The sequence below is a fragment of the Diabrotica undecimpunctata genome, chromosome 8 (assembly GCF_040954645.1).
Source record: "Diabrotica undecimpunctata isolate CICGRU chromosome 8, icDiaUnde3, whole genome shotgun sequence".
NCBI classification, from domain to species: Eukaryota; Metazoa; Arthropoda; class Insecta; order Coleoptera; family Chrysomelidae; genus Diabrotica; species Diabrotica undecimpunctata.
In genome coordinates this window covers 61464673-61486355 of record NC_092810.1, presented here as the reverse complement: position 1 = coordinate 61486355, position 21683 = coordinate 61464673, and the positions used below count along the sequence as shown (strand labels likewise).

General features: G+C 33.5%; 1 protein-coding gene across 1 annotated transcript in view; it reads right to left on the bottom strand.

Annotated features, from left to right (window-relative positions):
- Positions 1-21683, bottom strand: part of LOC140448855 (heterogeneous nuclear ribonucleoprotein L-like) — a 173362-nt gene that overhangs the window by 134051 nt on the left and 17628 nt on the right. The window contains exon 2 of the mRNA XM_072541977.1: positions 5580-5696. Within this exon, the coding sequence (XP_072398078.1) occupies positions 5580-5696 (117 nt within the window). The remainder of the gene's footprint in view (positions 1-5579; positions 5697-21683) is intronic.

Here is a 21683-nt window from a genome sequence, read left to right as displayed (position 1 = left end):
GCCTCCGTATCCATTCAATTCTTTTACGATCCCTCTTTGTTATCCCTAGCATACATCTTTCCATTGCTCTTTGAGTTACTTGGAGTTTCGACGTTATTTCTCTCTTTAATATCCAAGTTTCACATCCATATGTCAAGACGGGTAATATGCATTGATCAAATACTCTCTTCTTGAGGTATAGTGGCATTTTGGACTTGAAGACTATGGAATTTCGTCCGAATGCTGACCACGCTTGTTTTATTCGTTTGTTGATTTCCGGAAGTAGTGATCCCGATTTATGTATGAGCTGTCCCAGGTATATGTATTCGTCTACTACTTCTAGCGAGGTTTATTTATTTCTATTTCCACGTTGGCGATCAGATCATTGCTTGTTGCTTGGCAATTTTCGGGAATTAAATTTTGACAGTTAAATCACGACACGACAGTCGGGTGATTTTGTCAAAAATCATTAGCGAAAATTGCCAAAAGGTAACAAACTTGAATAAAACCAGAAGAAAATTTTGCCGGAAAATAATTTTCTCTCGAATGATATTCGACAAGACTATTTCACGAGACAATGAATGCACCATATCAACGAAACATATTCTTTATTTATTTGTTAACAATATTAAATGTACAAGTATTATAAGCTATAGTAGTTTGCTCATTCTTTTCTACCAAAGCATGGTTTTGTGTATTATTGACCTTAAGCATTTGGGAACTCAAAAGTCCAGCTTCATTTGTTGTTCTGAGATTTTCGATCAACTTGTGATGCTGACTGGAATCCAGCTGCAGATATGGGTTTAGAGAGCTTGCATTTGAATGACCCGTTAATTTAATTAACTCCTGTTCAGAAACACCTTGCTTGAATAAGGCTGACACAGCTGAAGATCGATAAGAATAGTTTGTTATTTTATGTTTTTTGTGTCTATTCCAATGTTTTCAGCTGACATTTTTGTCCACTGAGATACGCTTAATTCCAAGTGGACAATTTTTTAACCAAGATCCATCCTTCCAGTTGGGGTGAACGGTAAGAAAGAGTATGTCTGATAAAATATTTGATCCCCTTTTTTTCCATTCATTTTAAAAAGAATCTAACTGGGCATAAATTTTCGTTTCTTTTGCTGCTTGCCGCCTTGATTTGTTTTGGAAAAAATGCTGTTGTATTCAATTCGGCCCCTAAATTCTTCCATAACATCAAATTCCTTCTGGAAAAAGTGAATCTTACAGTTTACGGCCTCATTGCCTCTCCAAGCAAGTTCAAATCAGCAAATGTGAAAAACCTTTTTTTGTGCTCCATCGGGGGTTTCCTCGTCGTAGCTTTGGATGATTTTTAATAGTTCTTCGGTGGATAATGCTTTTGAACTGAGTTTTCTTTTTTCTTGAACACTTTAAAGCTGTCCGCGCTTGGTATTTCTGGCCAATCTTGCACATTTGAAAGATATATCTGTGAAAGGGTCGATTTTTATGCCGTACTCCGTAAAATATTTATCTTGTACCATTTTTGCTGTAGTACTCCACATTGACATTACAGACGACTTTTTATAGTCTTCGCCATTGCTTTGTTTTCATGCTAAAGGCATAATCCTCGAGATTTTTTGCTACTTCGGTTATGGTAGTAAATCTTTCAAGCGTAAATGTTCTCACCCGTAGGAACTCCGAAAATTGGGTCCAAATAGAGCTTTTGGACTTCTGCGTGTTCCATGGGACATTTTCCGAAACCAATTTTTTTATTTCGTCACCTGACTGGCATCCAAATCTTGATTTTTCGTCTGGACTCATTATATCTGTCCAAAATTGATAAGGCTCAATGACGGATCTGTCATAATTTTGTCGCTGAGAAATCACGGACAGGAAGGAGTTCTGTCAGTAGAAAACGTGGCGTTGCTATGACGTTTTATTAGTTAAAAATAGTCTAGTGAAACAGGCAACGTAATAAATAGATATTCGTGATGTAAATATGTATCTATGCATTTTTTTTATTCTAGTACGTGTTTGTTTATTTTTGAAGAATAAATAAATACATTTTTTAAAGCTTACAATTTTTGTGGATTTTTTTTTTATTGATGATATAACTTTTTTTCCAGCTTATAGATAAATATGTCTATTTTGGTAGTTTTGCTTAGATAACTCTTTAATATGTTTTCTGACCATTTTGAGTCCTTTGTAAATCTCAGGTTAAGACTGAATGGCTCCCTAATTTTTGCAGTTCAACTGTATTCCCTATTTCCTGTTTCTGTTTGTCAAACTGTTATATGTCGTTACTTTCTCTATATGTTACTTTTCGATAGGTTATATCCTTACCCACCCCTAATGAAGGCCTCTGCGTCAGCGCCAACGCGGTATATCTCCACAGCGATCAACAGACATTACAAAAGCTTCTCAACAAACAGTATGCTCAGGCGGCACATATAAAAGTTGATCTATACTAGACCAATGAAGAAAGATCGTTAATCAAACTGTCCAAGCTACTGAAGCTCAATGGTGAACTACACCACATAACTAATATATACTTCTCCATTCGTCTGGTAGTTGTCTAACTTCCAGAATTCTATATGTTGGTGAACTTATTCCTGCCTCTCCTAAATCAGCCCACACTACTCCAGGGATATTATCTGGTCCAACTGCTTTATCTTTATGTCTTGAAATACTTAAACAGCTGGCTCAACTGATTTTCTATCAAATTCTTCATTTAATAAACTGACAAAGTACTTTTTCCGTCGCTTTCTAACATCCTGTTCCTGAAATAGTATTTTATTATATTCATCTCCCATGTAACTACTCTGATTAAAATATTTTGCTTTCTCTTCTTTGTTTGGCAATTTTATATATCTTTGCTTCGCCCTCTCTGGTATCAACTTGACCGTCTATATTTGTATACGTTTCTGCTTTAGCTTTTGCTACTATTTTCGCTTTCTTTTTGGCCACCTTATAATCTTGAAGATTTTTGAAGATCTGTGTCCGAGCTATTTTGTTGCCACTGTTTATATAGTTTTCTCCTTTATTTTTTTTAACTTCTTTGAACCATCAGTTGTCTTTATTCTCAAACTCCTTTTATGAAGATTTTTTAATATTTCAGTAGCAATACCTCTAATAATATTGACCGTGTTCCTACAAATTGTATTACGACTGTCTTGCATTTTCCAGTACATTGTTTCTACTACTTTTGTCCTAAATAGACTTACTTTTTCATGTTTTAAGATCCCCCACTGGATTTTTTGAGATCATCTCCAATATTTTGTTTTCGTTTCGCTTTTCGAATTTACTTCGATGTCCAACATAAACAACACATTTTGGCTCACAGTCTCACTATTACCTTGCAGTCCTTAGATTCACTTATTTCTTCACCTATTTCTTCTTTTCTTGTCGTAAAATAATCTGCTTGGGAGTGATTTTGTCTACTTTTGTATGTGATAAGTTGACTTTCTCTCTATGTTAACAATCGCCATATCTAATGATGTTGCTACTTTCAGCATATCCCCTAGGATACTGATTTTTCTAGCATTTAATGGGGTTACCCCTAAAATAGCCATCATTTCAGCATAATTTTTGTTATATTGGAGAAGGTCTTGTCACTATTATGGCCTTAAAATATTTTCGGACATTTGATGCCTAAATGCTTTTATCAGCATCATGCTCTAGACGATTTGACCAACACACCACCATTGCAACTAAACTACACACGTCCGCATACATTTTTCTATACAGGTCAAGAGTCCCCTGTAAGAAATGCCCCGCTGTCTAGCAGTACCCATGAATACTGATAGGGCCCTTCTCCCGGCCTGTCGTAAAAGGCGACTCATGAGAAAGAATGAGAGACGAAGAGCCTTCGTTTGAGGTCTCGAATTCGCACAGACGCACGTAGGGCGCTTAGGCGTTACGGTCACCATTCTACTCACATTCCACGTAATCAAAATGAAGTTAAACGAACCATTGAGAACGTGAGTTTGCGGTACGTACCCGTTCTCTTAAGACGAGTGGTAGAGGAGTAGCGCCCTCAGCGGCAGCCTATCAAACGTGCTATGTTGGGATCTTATTCCTGCCTGCGTTCATCTTTCCGCCCGTGGTTGGGATAACAGACGAGTGTTTGTGTAGCAACAAAGGGATTACGGGGATGGTGAAGCTCCACGCTGCATCAGCAACGTACCACCCTCAAATAGTGTTGGACTCGTAGGGGCAATGGATTCGCTTACGGTCATCTGCCTAAACGCCAGGAGGACCAGGCTCACGATTTTGCGAGAGAGGGGTGACACGAAACACTTCATGTAAGGAATGCCCTATAAGCAAACGTATTGTTGCCCCTATCCCGCCACTAGGAAGCACGTACTTTATATGGGACACAAATATGTATAGTTAGTACAAAAAAAAAAGAGATAAATTTGCAATTATATATTATTAATGTGTAAACCTCAGATTTTTGTTGTTTTGGAAACTATTCATCAGAATTTCATTTCAAAGTATGTAAATTACATCCATTCCTGCAATACCTAAATATTTTAAATCGAAAGATACACAAAAAGAAGAAAATTCTAGCAATTTAAAACTAACAAATGTTTGTCCTTCGTTGTTCCTGTACACATAACCTAATTTTGCAAAACTTTCATGCGAAGAGACATGTGACATGTGATTCCCATAAATTTGGAACTACTTTATAATTTAACTTAACAACGTAACTAACGTCATACAAAAGGATCATTTAGAAACCAGACAAGGTTAAATAAATACTATAAAATATATTATTATTATTAAAATATAATAAAATCTAATTTAGGATGGGACATACTCTGGTTTAATGAGTCGCATCCTTGAAAAGAGTTGACTAACTCGAATGTGAAAATTGTTTTCAGACTGGTGTTAGATAAAAAAACAAGAATGAGAATACGAGAAATGAGAGACTGAAAATAAACGTGGACAGTGCAATGTTAGATTAGTTTTAATTAGTTGAGGTTAGCTTAGGTTACATCAGTCTTAATTTAATCTGCCAGTTTAGTATGAGAAGATAACTGCCGGTTTAAAGCTCACTTTGCGTTTTCTGTAATAAAAATTAATTTCGGGACCAGATCAAAATATACCGTACCAAATATATTTGATCCATTTACACAAGTAACATTAATTGATCACTAATGATACAACAATTTCTGGTAATAAATTGTAAAAATAAATCAGACCTACCTCAGATATTTGGGTCACAGAGAGAGAAGAACAGAAATACTAGAAAAACTGATCGTCGAGAGTAAAATGACTGGCAGACAACGGCGAGTAAAATTTTAAGTAAAACTTAATTATCTTAAATTATGATTAAAGATTAAAACAATACAATTTATCATAAACAAGTCACGAAAGTAACCTAAATTTACCATCACTATATACACAGTGGCCTACGGAAAATGTCTCGGAAGACTTTATTAAACGTCGTTAAGTTTGTGTGAAATCATAAAAATACCTTTAAAGATCGATTGTTTTAAGTGATTCAAAAAACTCTTATAGACATTGTCTATGTGAAAATTAATCTTTGCTACACTTGTAATTAACAGTTTTTTTTTAATATAGATTATCTAGCAAAATTTATTATGTAATTAGGTGAAATAAAAAATACTTACCACTGTAATAGGGTACATTGGATTGATTATGGTCAGAAGCAAAATGTGGTTCGGTTTTGCCTCTTCCGGTCTTTTCCTTCTAGGTTCCTCCGATCCCGTATTAAAACCCGAACCGGCCTAAAAAAGATATAAAAGACTTTTAGTAAGTTTTATATGTTTGGAGAGCATAATAATTTATAAAATATAGTACATAGGCATACATTTACATTTAATAATCCCGACATATTTCTCCTTTGAACGTTTCTGGTTTGTCAAGTCTTAGCAACCAAATTTTTTATTTGTACTTTTTAACAGAAATGATGTTCCCGAACCGTGAAATTATAGGTTTGGCTATAGAAATATTGGAAAGGTAGTATATTTAAGTAGTTTGGTGTTAAGTCATTGATGACGTAATTGAGACTAAGTCAGTCCACGATACAGCTAGAGGACAGCTGCTCTAGCTTGTCCTGTACGTAGTAAATATTCGACCACTCGCAACAACAATAATAGAAGAATTAATGTAATAAAAGGAAGAATATAAGTTCCTATAATACAATCAAATACCGGTGTAACGTTAAATTTTTACCCCGTTAAGTTTTTACTCTAGAGTAAAATTATAACGTTAAAATTTTACTCTTTATCCTATAAGTCCAGTCGTCAGAGAGTTGACCTATAAAAATTATACGAACAAGCTGAATTTTGCAGGGAATATTAATTCTGGGTCCCCAAAAAAGATGCAAAAGAGTTGGGCTTCCCCCTAAAATCCCCCTTCGCGCACCATTTTTTGTGGAAAATGCACCGCTCATGCCACCGATATTTTTCGGTGGCAATTATAATGGCTATTTTGACCTTCGAAGCAACTGCTCTGAACAGTTGCCTTAAACTGCGATCAAACCACTCTCTCAGATTCTTCAACCAGGAAATGCGTCTTCTTCCTACGCTTCTCCTACCCTCTACTTTTCCTTGAATTATGAGTCTCAAGATGTTGTATCTTTCGCCTCTCATCACATGTCCGAGATATTGCAATTTCCTTTCTTTTATTGTATTTTCCATTTCCCTCTCTCTGCATTCTCCTTAACACTTCTGTATTCGTGATTCTATCTACCCATGGAATCCTTAACAATCTTCTAAATGTATTATTGTATTCCGGTTTAATGTCCATGATTCTACTCCATAGTAGAGTACACTGTGTACATAGCATTTAATTAGCCTTATTCTGAGGGCCAATGTCAGATCTTTGCTGCATAAAATCTTTTTCATTTTCACGACGTTGGCACGTGCTTTTTCAATTCTGACTCTGATTTCTGCAGTATAATCGTTATTTTCTGTGATTATCGTTCCCAAGTAAGTACATATTTTTACTTTCTCAATCTGCTGGCCGCCTACCGTTAGTATTTCGTTTGTATTGTTCTTGCTAATTTTCATGAATTTGGTTTTTTTGATGTTAAGAGAGAGTCCGTATTCTCCACTATATCTTAATATTTTCTTCATTATTCTTTCTAAGTCTTCCAAGTTGTCGGCTATTATGACTGTATCGTCGGCATACCTAATGTTGTTAATTAAACTTCCGTTCACTTTTATGCCGACTGTCTCGTTTACCAAAGCTTCTTGTATGATTTCTTCAGAATAAGCAATAAACAATAACGGCGACAGTATGCAACCTTGCCTGACCCCTCTCCTTATCTCCACTTCTTCTGACACTTCTCTTCCAATTTTCACATTTGATCGTTGGCTGTAGTAAAAATTTGATATCAATGTTACATCCCTCACATCCAGATTCTTGTTTTTGAGTACTTCTATAAGTCGGTCATGTTTTACCTTATCGAATGCCTTGTTGTAGTCTATAAAGCATACATAAAGATCTCGATTAACATCCAAAAATCTTTGGGTCAGCACGTTAAAACAAAATAGTGCCTCTCTTGTGCCCATTCCATTCCGAAATCCAAATTGGGAATCACTAATATCCATCTCCAGCTTAGCGTGTATTCTATTATGGATGATTTTTAGCAGGGTTTTTAAGGTATGTGTTTTAAAGTTTAGGCTCTAGTAATAGAAACTTCATAGTGGCCAGGCATAGATTGTATTGATCTCGCGAGAATCATAAAAAATGTCAAAAATCGCGCCACGTTTATTTATTTAACACCTATATATAATCTGAGTTTATTTGCAGAAAAATGCGAAAATTGAATACGAAAGCTGAACTCTTTACCTTTAATACGCATCTTGATTTTTGTTGATAGGTCACTTGAACCAAAAGATATCGAATTTTTACCGTCCAGCTGATACAGATATTATTGAATATTGATTTTGCGCGCGTAACTGACATGCAAAATCGACGGTCGCTTCAACCGTTGTTTCTAAGAAAACGGTTCATTCTACACAAAAAATGCTTATAAACATTTTTGTTTACAATTATTTCAGCTATATTTTTTTCTACGGTGTACAGATTCTTGGTAAATCGATTTTTTGCATTTTTCCCCCCTGCGAGGGGGGTTAGGGGGAAGCCCGGGGGTAAACGTGGTAAACTTTTTTGCATCTTCTTTGGGGTCCCAAAATTAATATTCTCGGCAAAATTTAGCTTGTTCGTTTAATTTTTGAGGTTCAATGATATTTTCGTCTCTGACGACTGGAGTATATGTAAAAAAATTAAATGTAAAGAAAATATGCAATGACATATTGCAATTAAACTTCTTAATATTGTCCTGAAGATATTTTCTTGTGGCATGTTAAAGTAATTACTATTTAAATGGGAATAAACCACAATTAAAGGTTAAAGTATGTTTATTGACGTTTCAATTTCCACTTCCGAAATCGTTCTCAAAATACAAACATTAGTAAATTGATATCAATGTTTGTATTTTGAGAACGATTTCCGAAGTGGAAATTGAAACGTCAATAAACGTACTTTAACCTTTAATTGTGGCTTATTCCCATTTAAATAGAAATTATTTAAACTTCTTTTTATATTAAAAAATTTTTATTTATAAAATTCCTTTATAATAGGTATAATAATAAAAACCCAATCGGGCTACATCACAGAACGTTTTCGGCATTAATAATATTCCATCATCAGTGCTATCTCGAATGTTTGAAGCCAGTAAATATATGAGTAAACCCCTTTAAATGTTGTTTGATTAACTTTGAGTTACATTTTTTTTAAATTAAAAACTATGATGTTAAAGTTACAAAAGGAATTGATTACATGGCAATGTGAGACTCCACTGGGGTTGCTAGTCCTTAGACGAAGTGTCTGTGCGGACTTGTTTATTATTTTAGTTGAATTTGGCCTACATGTGACATTGAATAATATTTTTATTTTAAATAGCATACCATATTATATTTTATATCGTATTCTGGAAGATATTTCTGTTTTCTATACATACACCCAACGATTAAATTTAAAACTACCAAAAAACAAGGGAACGTAAGCATATGAATTTTTTGGCGACCTTAAAATTGTGGTACTTCAAGTTGAACTTTTGACTAGTTTGGCCTATCTGCTGTTCAGAGCTGATGCCATTACTTTTTTGGCCAGTTTTCCCTTCATTTTTTGTAAGGCCCATCTTTTTACGGCAGTTAAGGAAGAAAGCTTCTTCAATATTTATCATGATTTCTTAGTCTTCTCTAGCACTGTATTGAAAAAGAAGACATGGCACAGCTTCTCTATGTCATAAGCGCACATGTTTCAAACGCTTGCAAAACATAGAGTTGTATTTGCACTCTGAAAACCACTTTTCTCATTATCGCTTTTACATTATTTCGTTGGTGATGTTTCCTTTACTATTTTGATTGGGAATAAGCCACAATTTTACTTTAAAATAAGTTTATTTGTCGTTTTGATTTCCAATTCGGAAATCGTTCATAAAATACAAAGTATTAAAAAATTACTGGTTAAGAACAATGTTAAGTTCATTAATGGCTTCGTATATTTTAGAAGTTAGCATGCTGCCATATGCTGGTTTAAAATCTACAAAGAGATGGAAAGTATCAATATTTAATTTTTTTGATTTTTCTAATATTACACGTGCTACAACATTTTTTACAACAGATCACTTTTGTCACATTTTTAAAACAATTACTCGCAAGTAACAAAGAATTGATTAATAACACCCACATTACGGATAATGAAAGTAGGAATTTCATAAATAGAAGCTGCAATTAAGCTCATTTTTTACCTACTACGTGACAGCGAATAATTAGGTATTATAGTCGCTACATTAACGTTTCAACGCATACATCACATTATGAAAAGGTAATTACTTGAATAAAGACAAATTGTAATTAATACTGCCCTATTTTAAATTGGTTCTATGTCTTAATTGCTTTAATAAAAATTAAATTTTTGACGCTTTGGGGACATTTTTTAGAACTAGAGAACTGGGAAATATTTTCATGATATCGGTTGAAATTTTATGTATGTATACAGCTAGAAAAAATATTTATTTTTTACTTTCCGATATATTCCCGTTTCTGCACTAAATTTAGGCTAGGTAATGTCATTGTCAAAGCTTAGAACCGGTAAATTGTGTTAAGTAAAACTAACATATTTTATATTTTTAATAAACATAAAAACATAATATGTATAAGCTGTAGGTAGGTACATTATAATATTATTATTATTATTATTATGGTTTTTTATTTATTTTCACCAATAAAAAAAATTCACTAATTCCTGGCTATACATTCACTTATGTCAACATACGATGTTTTTATAATTACGTTAAATCCAGAGGGAGCCAAAAAAAGGACATCAAACAATAATATTGTCAGTTAATGTCAAATGTATTTTTTAGTATGTAAAGCTTTTTGCCGTTTGTGGATTGTACAATTGGTCGAGGTAAAGTTATCGATGAGAAAATTTGTTCAATCACTATAAAGCTGGGCATTCACGTTCCGACTTGCGGTCCCACTTAGTAGGGCTACTAGTTGGATATTCGTCTCTAGTTACGCTCCGACTTGCTATCCAACTAGCGGTCCAACTTCAGTTCTAGTTTGTTTTCACGATGGTGTACATCGCTTAATCAAAAAATGTATCGAACAAACACTACGCAAAATATAATTAGGATTATCATTTGAAAAAAAGAAGAAAAAATGTTGAATGTGTGTATGAGATGTGTGTGGATAAAGGAATTATTTGTTGATCCTGTGAACTATTGTGACATGAAATTGCTCAATGTTATTGATGAGGATGATTACAAAAACTACCTCAGAATGGACCACTTCACTTTTTTGCTGTTGCTGGAAAAAGTTAGTCTACTCATTTTCAAAAAAGATACCGTCATGCGTGAATGAGTCAGTACTGAGCAACGCCCTATAGCAACTTTACGCTTTCTGGCCACTGGAAGGTCATTTGAGGATCTGAAGTTCAGCTGAAAAATATCCCACAATTTCCCACAACTATTGGGAAAGGTGATACCAGAAACTTGCAGTGCTATAATAACTTTTCGTGCAAATGAAAGTTATTTTCTATTATTTAATTGCGAACTAGGGATCTTTCCTCAGCGATGTCGGACAGACAGCACCAATTGAAATTTTGTTTGGAGCTGATGTTGTAAGCAAATTGTATACAGGGAAGAAATATCAGTTAAAAAGTGATCTTGTAGTAAATTAACTATTTTAATTGGGAATAAGTCACAATATGAGTTAGAAATTAAATATATTTGACGTTTGGACCTCCACTTCAAAAATCGTTATCAAAATATTCCGAAGTAGAAGTCGAAACGCCAAATAAATTTAATTTCTAAATAATATTCAGGCTTATTTCCAATTAAAATAGTAAATTTGCATAAGATGCCACAAGAAAATAACTTCAGAACAATATAAAGGAACAGTTAAAACAGTTTTACTTCTAATTTCAGTATAACTATGATTTAATTTTCGTTGTTTGTTGATAATTCTTCTGTAGCCAATCCTGAGTGTTGGAAATTGTACCTGTGTGGGAGTGTCCGAAATAGATCTACAGAAAGGAAAATAATTTGCCCTAATAAAAAGTAGATGATGATAAAGAATCGTGTATTTTAATAGGAGTAATTTTCGTGCAATAGTAAGTTTATTTTCTATTAAATATTTGCGAACTAGGGATCTTTGCTTAGAGTAATTCATAGAAATCTCCATACGAACAGGTGCCGAAGATCAACTGACTGAGGAAATTTTCGATCCGACCTGTGATCCGACTTTCAACTTCACCATTCATGCTCCCATTTCGTCGCCAGTCGGAAGTCGGGCCTTCAAGTCGTCCTTCTAGATGTTCCGACTCGTACCACTACTTGTCCAACTAATCCAGCCAGCCCACTCACAGTCCGATTTCAGATCCAACTGCGGAAGTTGGTTCCCTAGTCGGACTAAAAATCGGAACGTGAATGGCCTCACTGAATAAAAATTTTTTTATTCTGGAAAATCAAATTCAGAAATCGCGAATATGTTGCAATTGTCACGCTGTAGTGTAAGAAATATAGTCAGAAGATAAAAAACTACAGGTTCGGTCATCACAAAACCTAGAAATGTACGAAAAAGTAAAATAACCGAAATAAATACGCATATAGTGAAAAATCGACTTGCACGTTTCTATATCAACATATCACCGAGAGACCCACCAATTAGTACGAATTGTTTTTAATACATTTCATTTTATTTTAGGCTAAGGAAAAGCCACTTTTAACATTACAACAAAAGAAAAATAGACTAAGATGGTCAAAAGAGCATAAAGATTGGACTCAGTCGTAATGGTATTCAATACAATGAAGTGATGAGTCCAGATTTGAAGTGTGTGTTGGAGACAGTAGGAGTCGCGTCATTCGCAGGAAAAATGAAGCTTTCCATCCCGACCGTCTGAAGAGAAAAGTCAAATTTCCTGCAACTGTCATGATCTGGGGCAGCATGTCGCCTAGAGGTGTGGGAAAGTTACATTTTATCGATGGGATTGTAAACACGGACAAATATTTGAATATTTTGGAAGAATCTCGTTTTACCGATTATGGAACATCGTTTAACATCAGCGGAAGATTTTGTCTTTCAACAGGACAGCGCAGGTTGTCATACCTCAAAAAATAGTTTAAAATGGATTGAAGATCATGGCATACCTATACTGGTGCAATCGAGAAGAAAAAGTTTTAAACGTGTTAAATCGTTTGTAATGTGAAAGTTAAAATTGCAGTGTTTTTAGGCATATTTCAAATCTTGCCAAAACTCAAAATCGAAATTTCATACTATAGGATTTAAAGATTAGATTCTAAAAATGAAAATTTCATAGCGACCGGTCAATGAAAGTGATACATTTTATTGATTTCATGAGAATAAAGAAAGATGGCAAATATCGCCCATTTTTTATTTATTTAACAGCTTTATAGAAACTGACTTTATTTGGCTATATATTACAAAATAAAAAAATTTCGTACGAAATTTGCATTCGTACATTCGTATGCGTATATTCTAAAATATTTTAGAATACATTAATTTTCACCTAAATTTACCGTACAAAATACAATAGAACTAGTTAATAAAATACAACATTTTCAATTACCAAACAACTCCAGATTTGACGTAAAAAATCTTTTTCCTAGGATTCCACCTACACAAACTTTTATTCTAGTAAAAAGTAAAGTTCGTGTAACCTTCTGGCTAAGGTCTAGTGTTAGGGTTTTCAGGTCGCGCAAGCGCCCCTAACATGACTTAACGACTACTTTCGTAGCCGGGACCGACGGCTTTACGTGCCCTCCGAAGCACGGTGGCAGCTCAGATAAATTAGATATTGAAAATTTTGTCGGTGCCGGGATTTGAACCCGGGCCCTCTAGCTTGTTAAGCCAGTAACATAGCCGCTGAGCTACGGCTGCCACTTTATTCTAGTAAAAAACCTTAATAATTAAAAGACCTTAATATTACAAACCCGAAATTTTACATATTCTTGAAATTTCCATAAACCAGGACACTTTAAATTTAATAATCAAATATATACAAATAACAGTGCAGTACTTATAAGGGGTAATCCTTCTAAGCCCAGTGCTATCAGATATTTTTATGGATCATCTATAGACAAAGATTTCAAAACATCCCGTATTCAAACAGTTTTTATATTGGTGGAGATACGTAGGCGATGTACTGGTATGTTTACTAACAGGCAACTGGATCAATCTTTATCACATTAACACATAAAAAAGAAAGGAATAACACCAGCTTTTAGAACAAACAACAACTTATATATATTAAAAACAACAAGAGCCAAAATAAAAAGCAGAGTGTTGCATACAAACTTAAATGTGGCGACTGTCCAAAAACTTACATCGGTCAAACTGGTAGAACTTTTAACAAACGTATAACAGAACATAAAAGGGCTTTCAATAAAAGAAAAACAGATTGTATGCCTTTTATTTGATTAAAATTCATTTATTCGAGCATTCAACCTTATATCACTTTAATTCTAGATATGAATCTACATTTGATAGATATGAGTCCATACGTTTAATTTCAATTTCTGTTTGGTATGACTTTCGTAAAACTTTAGGATTTTCATCAGCCCAATAATGGCAACTGAGTCGATTTTCAGTAGTATTTAGAAAAAAAAAACATATCATTCATCCGAAAAACAAATGTTAACTAGAAAGTTTGGATTACTATGAAATTTGCAATGTTTAAGTACCCTGAGGACAGTTAGTAGTACGCGAAAACACCAGATTCTTCCAAAACGCGTTTTTCACTCTTCCTTTTTTTATCAGCCACTGATCCCGTTTAATGATTTTTTTAAACTAGTTTTAATACTGTAATTCATCAACTTCATCAATATGATTGATGAAGTTGATTACATAATTTCTCTGTTCTCCTTGCACACTTTCCATCTTAAAAAGAAATGGAAATAATTTCAATGCGTTCTGTGATAGAATACACCATTTCGAGCGAAAAAATACTTATTTAATGTCGCTGTTACAACCCTATTAACAACAGTTCAAATAACCAAACTTTTTCCAAAGCTCTTTTAATGTAGTATCTGACATGACTGAAAAAAATTGTCATTAGCACTAGCAAAATATAGGCGTTAGGTTTAGTTTTAAGAGATGTATGATCCAGCGAAATATCTGTCTAATAATGTGCCACACATGGTCTATTCCTTTGCCACGGAAGGGAGAGGGTTGACAAATGACAATACCTACATCGTTTCAGTATTTTCACAAAATTCAATTAATATTGCAAAATATCAGAGTGGACAGTTTTGAGTTAACCCTGTATTTTCTGCTTATATACATACTGTATATTTTAAAAATCACAGAGAGATAATTAAAAACGTACCCTTAATTATATTGTTTAGACTCGAACGGCTTCAGCAAGTACCTATGTCAAATCTTGATAAAAAAAAAGACCGGTTGGCAGAAAAACCTGCGTTATTAAAAGAAACAAGTTTGATAATATTTGTTTGCTAGCGGTAAATCCAAGTACAAACGTTATTTTGGGTACCACCAATGGAGTTTAATACACGTAAATTCATAAAATAACGGTGAGATATGTAGTTGACTTTTATTTGGTGGTAAAGCTCATTTATGACCGTGTATGAGTGTTGTATTTGTTTTAATTCAGTAAAGTAGGTAAAACAGCAGAAATTACTATGATATTAATCATTAATGATATTAATACAGTTAGATGTTACTTTTTTACACATTTCCCAGAACCATTACTAGGTGCTATAACCTGCTAGAAGGACGACAATTAAAATTGTAAAAAATATATGCATAATCACCTATTCCAGACATACTCAACGGGCATCACGAAATTTTAAGTAAAAGTTCCATACTATTATACAATACATCTGTTTCTCCACTATGCAGGTAGTTCCACCCCATAACAGATGTATTAAACCGGTCTTTGCATTTTTATGAAATAAACATAAGACTATTAACGTAAACTATTTTGAGGCTGAATTTAAAGCTAAATGAAATAAAGATTTTTTGGCAAACTACACTGCACTCCAAAATTAACGCATAATTTTAAAAACCCTGGTAAATCAAATAATTTTAATGTTTCGATTTTTGTGCTAATATATTATTGTTACCCCCGGTATATTGTAAAATTTATCGAAAGAACGGTAAAAAACGCTGATGTTTTTACCATTTTTTGCAAAAAAATTAAAAACATTCTAATTTTATTTCGAATTTAGTTGGGTTGAATTACGTTGTGCTGAACTTTTAAAGGGGGTTTTCAAGTTTATTAAGTGTTTTTTCTTTGAAATGAACCCCCAGCAGCAAGAAAATCGAAATTTGTCAGAAAGTGACTGTTTTAGAATCGTTGGTCTTCGCGAAGAAGGATACAGTCAAGTAGAACTCGCTGAACGTTTTAACGTCACCCAGTCAACCATTTCAAGAGTGTTAACACGTTTTTCTGTTACTGGAAGTAACTCGAGAAGACCCGGTCAAGGCCGTAGAAGAGTTACAACTCCTAATCAAGACCGGTTTTTGACACTTCGTACACTGAGACAAAGGTTTGTTACCAGTACTTCTCTACAAAATGAATTTTTGGATTGTTATAACTTTAGAATCAGCCAAAATACGATTAGAAGAAGACTTGCCGAAAGCGACCTACACCCTGGAAGAGTACCAATTGGCCCATTATTGACCAGAGACCATAGAAGGCAAAGATTGCATTTTGCTCGTGAACGTGTTGATTGGAATAATGACGATTGGGGAAGAATATTGTTCATCGATGAATCCAGGTACTGTCTTTTTTCTGACGACAGGAGGAACCGTGTGTATATAAGGCCTGGGGAACGCTACGCACAGTGTAACACCGTAGGGACTGTACAGAATGGCGGGGGCTGGGTAATGGTGTGGGGTGGGATTAATTTAGAGGCTCGTACGGAATTAGTTAGAATAGATCGCGGTCGGCTTACATCGCAGAGGTATATAACAGACATTTTAGAAGAGCATGTCGTGCCATTTGCACCATTTATTGGGGATAATTTCATGCTTATGCAAGATAATGCCAGGCCACATACGGCAAGAATTGTGCAGCAGTATCGTCAGGAGGTTGGAATTCCTGCCATGGATAGGCCTGCGAGAAGTCCTGACCTCAACCCAATAGAACATGTTTGGGACATCATAGGCAGACGACTACGACAACTACCTAATGCACCAAACACATTAGATGAACTTTTTTTGCGGTTGGTTGAAATTTGGGATCAAATTGATCAAGAAGAAATCAGAACGATTATTCTCAGTATAAGAGATCGTTGTCAAGCAGTAATAAATGCCAGAGGAGGCCATACTCGATACAAGTATACGGTACTAGTATTTTCTTCAACTTTAAAAATTTCAATTTCGTCATTAATTTATAATGTTAGTTTGTTTAGATCAGTTGTTTGTTTAGATGTTTAGATTTATGATGTGATATTGTTAATTTCAATACATTTTTTGTAAAAAAAGAAAAGTTTTTTATTTAAGATGTTTTAAAACAACCATAAAGCAGAAAAGAACAAACAAAAAATTTTTCATTGCAAGATAAGAATTTTAAAATTATGCGTTAATTTTGGAGCGCAGTGTAGTTTAATCTTATCATAGACTTAGACAAATATGTAAAATGCATATATTACATATACATATTGACTTGTGGATTTTAAATAATAATTATATAGCCATAGATAATGATATGACTAAGTAACTGGAAATTTCAATGTTCATTTTATTTCAATATTACTGATAGTACCTATAAATACTACCTAATATTCATGGTATTGTTGTAGCAGGTAACCGATTATAATCCCGTAATAAAAGGGTGTTTCAAAAGTTTATTGCGTAGGGTATGAATAGAATTGTCCTTTTGCAAATCATTTTATTCTCATAAGTGAAAGTAAAAAACTTAAGTAACTTAACTATTTTGATTTTAAAACGCCAAAAATAACTAGTGTCGCTAATTGGAATAAACTTTACAAAGATCTAGCTATCTATATAGACAAAGTTTAGTGTTCAGTTTGTGGCAAAATTGTAAGTACTAAATATTTAATACTTTTCTATATTTGATGTTATTTAAAATATTCTTTCGTCGACAGTCCATTTATGATTAATTTTAACACCCTCAAAATCATTGATTAATGACCCCTATTAATGAATGATTTTCGATTAATGAACGATTTCATTATAGGCAACACAACATACATTGCTTGTATAAATTAATTTAACCATATTTAACGCTCTGTGATTGGCAGTGACCTGTGGTGTAGGCAACCAAACATATACCTATTTATATTCCCACTAAAAAATTATTTAAAATGAAGTAGCCGCTGTAAGTACTGTCTGTCATTGTATGTCCTTATTTATCGTTAAGTAAATAAAAATTTAAACTAAGATATTTTTATTTCTGAAAAGTACTGTCGACGGAAAAGTTTTGTAACGAACTCGTGAATTAAAATGGCGATTAACAATCTCGAACATTAACGCGCTCGCTTCGCTCACGCGTTAAAATAGCTCAATTGTTAATCGCCCTTATTAATACACTTGTTGGTTAAATAACTATTAATGATTGCATAAATTAACGTTATTAAAACGGGAATAATATAATTAAATTTTAATATAATACCAACACCTATTTATGTATATTTTATTATAAAATAAATATTTTAACTATTGCTAAAATGCCAGTGACCGCCACGCAATAATCGTGCAGTTACTTGAATAGAATTACTTCTATTGATGCCTTTAGTTTAAGAATATAAAGAAATCGGTTCTAATTGTGGTCATTTTTATTAAAAGTTGCATTCGAAAAGAAATTTCAGATCGATCAGTATTTCAGAAATGCGTCACATTTAGCCAAAAAAGACAAAATTTAATCTGGAGAAAAATATCAAGCTTCAGGTTTCTAAGTCTTTTCGGTCAAGTTCGAAAGAAGAAAACGAACAAAATACTTTTAATGAAAACTTGTGCCGTGCATTAATCTCTTCAAATATACCGCTTTGAAAATTATCCAATGAACTTCAACTTAAAAAAATATTGTAAATTGAATTTTCAAAGTGAAAGGACTCTAAACAGAAACCATGTCAACTCGTTACTCGTTGTACTCGTCAGTAATAGATAATATAAAAACTAATAATAGTGACAATTACTTCTACGTGTGTGTTGACGAAACCACTAATTCGCCAGGAAGATATATCGCTCATTTAATGATTGTTGTTCTAAGTGATCAGATCTTACCAAAATCCTATTTCATGTCATGCAAGCAATTAGAAAAAAACCAACTCTGCAACAATATCACGTTTTGTACAAGAAGAAATTGTTTCTTCCGGCAGCTGTTCCCAGTCATAAATTATTGCTTTTTTATCCAATGCTACACCATATATGATCAAAGCAGGAAAAAAATTATATGTTATACCAACTTAATATAGGTAGGTTACTTGTTTAGCACATGGAGTTGCGGAAGAAATTAGAAAAAAGTGTACTTTTGTAGACTCCCGGATATCAAGCATAAAAAAGTATTCCTCAAATTTCCTATAAGAATTCAAATTTATAAAGAAATGCTTCCAAATATTCCACTTCCACCAGAACCAGTTCTAACACGATGGGGATCATGGTTGAAAGCCGCTTTTTCTATTCAGACTATTTTGTAGATTTAAAAAATATAATTGACGATTTAACCGATGAAAGTTCCCAGTTTCTGCTAGATGCTAAACAAATTTTTAAAAACGACGTTCTTTAGCAGCAACTTTCATTCATTAAATCAAATTGTAGTTTGCTTCCAAAAACTATTACCCAATTAGAATCATCAAAGTTGTACTTGGTAGAAAGCATAGCCTTAATAAAAGAAATTAGATCAGCTTGTCAAAATGTTAAAGGTGACACTGAAAAAGATATTTTTAAACAATATCTAAAAATTTTAAACAATAATTCAAAAAAACAATAGTTTTCAGAAACTTACTGAGGTAGCTTACGTTCTTGTTGGTAATTTTTCCGAAGAAATAGATTTAGAACCAAATATTTTTGTGAATTTAAAATATGCTCCCACTAAATTCGTTGATGTGAAAAGAAGTTTCTCAATTTACAAATATTTCTATACAGATAGAAGCCATAAGTTTTTATTGAAAAATATTAAAAAACATTTGGTCATTTATTGTTTGTTTCCATAATTCTAAGGAAAAGTATTTTACTTTTTTACTACTTCCATTACAATTAATTAGTACATTACAATTACCTAAATTTATTTATATTGGTTTCTAATTATTAAAATACACATTAATTAATACACCATTATTAAATATATGTTTTCATTGACAGTATGCATATTTTCTAAAAGAAATGCATATTTAATGCATATTTTTGGGTAAATTAGTGCATATTTATGCGCATATTTTTCACTTGATTTTGCATATTTCCCCAAGTCTACTTATCACATAGTAATACGAACCAGACTGAAGAACAATGGCTATTTGGATTAATAATAACGGGTTCTTAAATCGTAGCAGATATTTCTCAATTTTTCACGTAGTCATTTCTTTGATAACATGCGAAATACTTTTTTCTAGCTGTCTTTACTCATCTGGCTCATAACAATTTGAAAGAGTTGGAATAGAATCAATCATTCTTCAAATTTTTCGTCTAATATTTTATTTACGTGTGAAAATTCTTTATTCTTCAATATCAAGCAATATGCAGAGTATGTAATTTGGTAGTCTAGGGAAAAGCATTTAAATATATCCCCGCATGGAACGATTCAGTGGCTATCTGATTCTACCAACTTGCCCCAAATGATTATTTTCGAGGAAATAATGTCGACAACAAAATGTATGGCCACCTTCAGGAAAGAGCCCAAAATTTAGAATATTAGAAGATTTGAAATTTAGAATATAGAAAGATATAAGATTACTGAAGTTTTGAAATCGTTACACCAGTCATCCCTGAAAATATTAGAGGATTATTTTAGGTTCGATTTGCAATTTGTAAAGCTAGAAGAAGTCACATTTTTGAACCATAGTGTGACCAACTATCCGAAAAATCCAGGACGTGGCCAGAATTACGAAGTCGTGCCCCGGCTTCCCGGACAAGGCTTCCGCGCCATCCGAATTTTTAACTTTTTGGTAAAATTCTATTTTGAAATTTTAAATACGTTATTCTTCTAAGAATTCATTTTATCGTGGTATTATGTTATAGGAAAACTCAAACTGTGCACTTTTTTTCGTTTCTGTATTTTAATTATCCTCTTCTGAAAAAATTATTCAAAAACTATAACAATTCATGTATTGTATACACAACAAATTATGCCCACCGAGGCCCCATTCAACGATGTAATGATTGCCGATAAATGTTTTTTTTTTTTCGGTTTTGTCAAGCATTCTAAGTAGGTAAACAAACGAATTATTCACGGCAACAGCAACATCGAGCAATATTAATTTAGAGACAGCAGGTGGTGTTTGGGCGTATCATATGATTAAGAAAAATGAAAACTTTCGCTCAGCTGATTGCTCATCGAAAATATTTCGGAATTGCTTTGGATTGGCCAAATTTCAGTCAGCTCGTACTAAATGTGAGGTAATTGTTAAAAATGTCTTTGGTCCGTACATCGAAAATCAATTGGTTGATGCAATGAACAACGCAATATACATCAGTATAATTACCGATACATCTAACCATGAAAACGTAAAGATGTTCCCGGTTGTAGTGAGATATTTCGTCCCATTAGAAGGCATGAAGAATTTACGGCTGAAGATGGGGAAACATCTGATATTATTGTGCAGCTCTTGAGGAACACTCTTGAAAAGTTCAACATCTCAAGAAAGTTAGTTTCATTCTGCGGCGATAATACTAATACTAATTTTGGTGGTAAAAACCGAGGTGGGCAAAGCAATGTATACTACAAATTAAAATCACAGGTGAATCCAAATTTGATGGGAATCGGTTGTGCGGCTCATATTATTCACAACACTTTGCAATGTGGCTGCAATATGTTACCATTTGACATGGAATTAATTATGGTGAAAATTTATTCACATTTTTATCGTTTCACTGTTCGGGTCACACATTTGAAAGAGTTTTGTGAAACCGTAAACGTTGAATACCGGAAAATTTTTGGTTATGGGAAAACTCACTTTTTGGAAATGTTCACATGCGTGCAATCAATCTTACGAGTTTATGATGGATTAAAGGCGTATTTTCTGGAAACTTCAA